The sequence below is a fragment of the Pterocles gutturalis genome, unplaced genomic scaffold (genome assembly GCF_000699245.1).
Source record: "Pterocles gutturalis isolate BGI_N339 unplaced genomic scaffold, ASM69924v1 scaffold23917, whole genome shotgun sequence".
Classification (NCBI taxonomy): Eukaryota; Metazoa; Chordata; class Aves; order Pterocliformes; family Pteroclidae; genus Pterocles; species Pterocles gutturalis.
The window spans coordinates 1-6,444 of NW_010110836.1; the positions used below are offsets into that span (position 1 = coordinate 1).

At 52.0% G+C, this 6,444-nt stretch overlaps 1 protein-coding gene across 1 annotated transcript; it reads right to left on the reverse strand.

Moving 5' to 3' along the window:
• Positions 1 to 265: 265 nt before the first annotated feature.
• NCAPH (non-SMC condensin I complex, subunit H) lies at positions 266 to 6,151 on the reverse strand (the record flags this gene model as incomplete). Its single annotated transcript, XM_010073557.1, has 12 exons — positions 6,104 to 6,151; positions 5,427 to 5,565; positions 4,983 to 4,985; positions 4,760 to 4,878; positions 4,236 to 4,425; positions 3,571 to 3,662; positions 3,215 to 3,420; positions 2,594 to 2,742; positions 1,965 to 2,071; positions 1,456 to 1,578; positions 1,096 to 1,200; positions 266 to 433 (listed from the first exon to the last, which is right to left on the reverse strand). Coding segments are annotated over exons 1-12 (1,449 nt in total), but the record flags the coding sequence as incomplete, so codon positions are not given.
• Positions 6,152 to 6,444: the final 293 nt, after the last annotated feature.

The window sequence follows — 6,444 nt, forward strand, 5'->3', positions numbered from 1 at the left end:
TATCCTCAGGCAGGACCACAAAACGTGGTTCTCCTTGGGAACACCGGTGAACGCTATCTTACTGCTAAGAAGCCTTTGATTGTTTAAATTCCTTTTTCTTACATAAGGGTTCATCTGGGAATAAAGTGTCCAACAGCAAACCCAGGAGATGCTGCACTGGGCAAACCGCTGTCTCGGGACTCCCAACCCCCCGAGGTGTTGAGAGGCTTTGCTCCAGACCTGCCCTGGGAGCAGCAGACAGCTCGGTGACAGCAGACGTCCTCACCTTCTGGGGCTCGGCGAGGAGGTGCAGCTCTCCATACACTGTGATATCGACACTGTTGACGGGCCCGTTATGCTCAGCATCCTGACCCTCGGGGCAGGCGGTAAGGTTGAACTCCCCGGTCTGGCCCACGAATCGAATGGGTTCATTATCATCATCGCTGTCTGCAGCCTGAGCAAGAGGAGACACAGCAGTGAGGCCACCCAGAGCCATCCCTGAGGAGCCAGAGATGTCCCCCGCTGAGGTCACAAGAGCACCCGCCTCTCAGGAGGGCAGCGATACCTCCCCACCTTCCCCACGGACCGTGTTTTTATTCAGCCTCTCCCCACAGCGCTCAGGCTGGGCTAAGGCTGAACCCCAGGGGGACCTAGAGCGCAGAATTTCAAAACACTGGAAAGACAAGAGAGGCGAGGGCTCTCCTGCTGGTGTGGGACCAGCTCAGACTCGTCACAAACACACTCAGGAGGCAGCTCTGGCCTGGCAGAAAGGTGAAGCTTTAAGAATCAACTTCAAAGGGAGCTCAAAACAGCGGGGAGCAAACCCCATGGGGCAGAGATGGCTGCGGAGGGGAGCAAGGGCATTTCCATACGCTTCAGAGCACAGGTGGAAGGAAAAGGCTGGGATGGAGCTTCAGCAGCAAACTGACTGGCAAATACCAAAGGCAGAGGGTGTAGAGTGAGGGGACAGGGGTGTTCAGAGACTCCTGCAGCTTTGTCACACTCTGCAGCTCCAATTCTTTTTCACTAGTAATTCATTCTGGACATAGATTCTTCCCACATTATTCCCATCACATATCATATGTAGGCAACAGATACAAATCTTGTTCCAGTTACCTGCAGTGCAGGGCAGAAATTGGAGGTGTCGTTGGGGTTGTTGTAGTCGTACTCGCCGATCTCATCTTCGTGATCCGAGCTGTCCGGCTGAGATGTCCTGGAGAGCTACAGCGACACGAGCAGGGATCAGGAAAGTAAAAATTTGTTCCTTCATCACCTCCCCTTTTCCCAGCCGGCTGGCTCTTCCTCCTCCTCGCGTAGCAGCCCCCTCACAAGCCCCTTGTGAAGCACGACAGCTAAGCACAGCTGCTTCGGAATCCACGAGTGAGTGGGTCAGTTCAGCCCTGAGGAGCATCCCGAGCGCCCGAAGCAGTTGGTGAGGAGTGGGTTTGTGCACAGAATCCTTGAGAAGACTCTTACCTTCACAGCTGGTTTGAGGAACAGCTGGAGAATGTTGCTGGGGTCATAGTTGAAGTCTCTGGGAAGTGTGGTGCTCTTCACGTTCTGGCTTTCCAGGATGGATTTGGCGAGAGTTATGGACGCCTGGGGACCACAGCAAATACCATTACCCACGAGATTAATGCACAAAGAAGTGCATTGAACACAGGCCTTTGTCTGAAAAGGGGCAAGTTCTGAGATGCCTCCAAAGAGGAGTTCCAGTCAGTACGCTCCGTGGCCTCTGTGCAGCACCCTGGGACACGCGTCTGGACCTCCGGGGTCTCTTCGCCTGACAGGGGATAAGCTGGGAAGAGTCCAGCCTGATTCTCCCCCCCAGGCTGGTAAAACTCCCTGTTTGTAAGGTGACCTGGAGTCAGAGCTCACAGAGCCAGTTTCACAGGAGCACGAGATGAGTCACTGGCAGATGACAGTCCCAAGACACCCCCATGTGGCAAGAGAGCAGAAAGAGGCAGGAACTCCTCAGCACCTACCTTGGTCTGACGGAAATATGCCTCAAAGTCAATATCCTCATCAAAGTTTATTTCAAACGCTTTCTTTGCGTTCCTTTTCTTGGTCTCTCTTTCAGAGTCAGCGTCTGCTGCAGAAAGGAAGGAAGCTGTCAGTGCGTTGTGACAGTGTGAGGACAACAAGCCCACTCCTAACCCGAGCATCTGCTCCACGCAGGAAGGTCACCCACAAGGACTTTTTTCCCCTTTGTTAGGGGAAAGCAGTAGGTGTTGTTCCCAGCTTCATGTTTTAAAGGGACCAGTCTCTTTTTATAGAAGTAGAAAAGTGTAATTTAATCATCAGTTTTTATGCAGAAGGTGGGAAACAAGAGCAGGAGCTGGATTAGTGCTAGCATTTCCTACTGCTGCAGTGAGAGATGCTCCCTCAGCTTCGAGCATCGTTAATAAATCCAAAAAATAGAGAATGCTTTAGACACCAAAGGATCCACGTGTGACTGAGAGCCTTCCTGGTGTCTGAGCTCAGTCCTGCTTCCCATCTGGCCAGAAAAGAGCCGGGCAGGCTTGTCCCCTCCTTTACTGTCCCTACTTTACCACCCAGATGCCACCCAGTAGCTGCAGCTGTAGGGTACGAACCTCTGTCTCTAGATACATACGTTTGTGCCGAGGTTTGAAGCGCCAGTGCTCTGGGCCAGCCCACATCGACAGAATTCGGGGACTGAAGTAGGAATATTCCCCTGGTTTCATGGAGAGATGAAGGCACAGGGTCCCGATGTCTCCCTCTCTGAAAGGAACCGCATCAATTCTGCAAAGAGCACACACGCTGCTCAGTGAAATCATTCCTTCGGCACACGCCGGGCCTGAGCGTGCATTTAATATCCAGCTCAGCTCTGCACGGACGTCGCCCGCTCCCTCTGCCTGCGTGTGTGCAGACTCGCACTCTTTAATCAGCGAACGGTGTCGGGGCTGTCGCGCTGTCTGGGTTCTGCGGGGCTGCTGCAAAAACCGAGGTTGATTTGTGAAAGGGCAGCCTGGAAACTGGGCAGCAGAGCGAGCCCACAAGCAATTACTCTGGGGAAAAGCGACCGTATGGAAAGTTCCTCTTGGAGGGCAGAGATATCATTGTAATGCATCCCTGGACATACCTGAAACTCGAGCAGAAAGCAAGCTGCAGCCAGAGGGGAAACGTGCACAGAGTAAATTAAAGATTCCCCAAAGAGCTGCCAGAAGTTGTCGCTTGCTATTAAAGCAAAGTGATGATTCCAGTCCCTACTCACCGCTTGCTGTCCTGGACTGTTCCAAAGGAGTTGAGCTTGGCTGTGAATTCCCCAATCGTGTCTGTCACTGTGTTCCTGGGGGAGTCAGAACTGAAGTCATCACCTGGCAGGGCGGGGGCACAGTCTTCCACATCGCTGTCGATCTCCGCGTTGATATCGAACACTTGGTCGCTCTTCTTATATTTCTCCAGCAGGGCTGACACTGACTGTAGGAGAAGGGGCTCAGGAAAACAACCAGGATATCGGCGGCCCGGCAGCGCAACATCCCCCTGCCCTGTGGGTCTCAGAGATCGCTTTGGAGGCGAGCACAGAACACAGCTCGAGGATCCCACCCGGCACAGAGCGGACAAACGTACCTCATCCTGGGATTCAGCATCCCATTGTGTGAACTGGAACCCAGCCAGTGAGGAGCAGACAGGGAGTTTCTCGATGCACTGCGCCAGCAGGGCTGGAGACAAGGGGAGCAAGGGGAAGGGATTAAACACAGGGTGAAGCGGCCAGCAGCTAAAACAAGTGCCAGGCGTTAAATCATTCTTAAAGCCGCATATGTAGGCGGGACTTCTCACACGTAGGGCGTCACGGGGCTCCCTGCAAAAGCAGTCGGGCTCATTTCTCAGCAGAAATGGAGAGTTCAACTGCCACCCTAACTCAAGGGTGGGCATAACACTGGGAATCTGATCAGAGCAGCGGGGTTTGGCAGCATTTACAGGCTCAAAACTCTCTGAGAAGGTCAGTCCTGAACCTGGAGCACACTAATCCCAACTGCTGCACAGCTTGGACCACGTACACGTGCTGTGTGACAGATCTGACACCGGTTAAGCCACGCGTAGCGATCCAAAACCTACAAAGATTCTGTTTTTCCAGCAACCAGTCTCAACATGAGCAGAATCAGAGCAATGGTGCCACAGGGCAGCCGAGCAGTGAACGAGAGCTGGCTGAGACTGAAACAAGCACGCTTGGGAGACGAAAAGGAGCAGAAGGTCTGGGTGGGCCCCTTCGCTTAGCGGTTACTGGCACTCACGCTTTAGATCCGTCACTTTCACGGGATCAGAGTTTGGCAGCGTGAGCGTCTCTGAAGAAGGCAGAGGCACGATCTCGGAGTCGAAGAGGAGCTCGCTGCGGCAGTTCTGGGTACGCAGCCCAGTGAGGAAAATGCCAGCCGTGCTGCATTCATCGAAAGCTGCGGCTGTTTTCTGGAACATGGGGTCAACCTGCAGGTGCAGGATGAAGCAGAGAATCAAGGAACGGAGTAGGTCGAGGGGCTGGAGCAGGTCTCTCAGGAGACTTTTAAGTATAGATCTGAAGGGAGAATGACCCGTGAATCTTTTTCAGCGAGGAGAGAGCTCCCACAGCTGCCTCGCACCAGAGGAATGTACGTGACTGGGAACAACTCTAATCGCAGAGTTCACAGACATGCGTATGAATGAATGTTAGAGCCCACGAGAGGAATGCACAATAAGGAAAGCAATAGAAATGGGAAAGACAAACCGACTTCTCCTTTCCTCCCCCAGAACGCAGCTGCTCCAGCAGCCCCCCTCCACCCACCTCACGTCTGCGACTGGCCTCCGACACGTTGATGTTGTTCAAGTTCTGCTCGATGGTTTTGAACGAGTGCTTCTTCTTCGTCTGAACTCTCTTGACAGCCTCAGGAGATGGACTGCCTTCTAAAAGGGAAAGAAGAACATGTTACACTCAGAAAACTTGCTGAAATACCCCACGGAGGGAGAGCACAACTTTTATTTTGGTTTGTACAACCAACACACAAAACCCTCTGGGAATGAAGTTACACAATCAGGTATCCATCAGCATGAACCACCTGTGTTTGATTGGCTGGATGCTGCATTTCTTTCTACCAACTCTTGTTTTATCTTAATGGCATATTTTCGTTTCAAAGCAAAGGACAGCAATGAGTGGGGCACTTCATTTTTAATGTTTGAGATTAGGCCACCTCTGGTTTGCACTCAAATCTGATGAGACAAATCGCTGAATACAGGATTGAGGAACAGACTCAGGTTTTCATCTCAACCCTACCTGCACAAGCACCCAGGAAAAATAACTCAGGATTTCCCAGCCCTTGAAAAATGAAGATAGCAGTACTCTCCTGGATGCACAAGCATTTTGAAATTCACGGGTGCTATGTTAGCACATGGACATTTCTCTTACGCGCAGGTGGAACAGCAACAGCTTGACAGAAAAGGAGCAAATGGCACACCTGCTTCTGGGCTGTCCGTGTTTTTCGTCGGTGCCAAGTCCTTGCCCAAGCCTCCAAGAACTTTGTACGTATCTGCGTGGACCGCATCCACGCGCACGGCGTAAATCTTCGCACTGGCATCGAGCGTGCCAGCTGCTATCTGACAGGAGGAACACATGTTGCAATTTTTATCTAGAAAGGAAAAAGTCTCATCTGGAAGATGCAAATGCAGAAGAGTTTCCTCAGTTTCATCAACAGCTAGCTCAGGGGTTCCTTGAGGCCATGTTCGAAAGCTCGGCCATTGGTTCAGTTCTCCCTCCTAGCATCAGTGAACTATTACAGTAAGTCTTTGCCCTGGCAAGTTCTTAGTCGGGGAGTTGGCCACACCAACTTCCTTTCTTTCCCAGCCCTGTTCTGTTACGGGTTGTAACAGCCAGTATTTACCTCAGAAGCCTCACAAGTCTTACTTTCAAACAAGCTCTCCTTTTGAAGGACCATAACTGAAAGAAGTCAGCTTTTCATTTCTGTGGTACAAAAGGGTTCAATGCTGTCAGCTTCTGCAAAAAGTGGCTGTGCTGCCTCTACCAGATATTTTTAGTGGAATTAATCAGCTCAGTTAATTTCAGCATTATTTGGGGTTTGATATTGACTAAGCCTCAGGCTAAATGCCACCGTGACCAGGCAGCGATTCCTCTCACCTTGAAGTTGGTCGGTTCAGAGTCCTTCTGCTTCAGGATCTCAGCCATATAGTCTATCAGGTGTAAGCCAAAGGCATTCTTCGTGGTGATTTTCTAAAACAAAGCAGGGCTCAGAAGTGATCCCCTGGCAAATGACACCTGCCACAACCATCTGAACCCTCATCCCGCGGGGTATTTACAGCAGGACCAGGGGGATACAGTCCAGGCCCTGTCCTATGTGTCCCGGGGGCATCCCCAGCAGCATGAGCAGCAGGGCGAGGGAGGGGATTGTCCCCCTCTGGTGAGCCCCCCCCCTGCAGTGCTGCACCCAGCTCTGGGGTCCTCAGCACAGGACAGACACG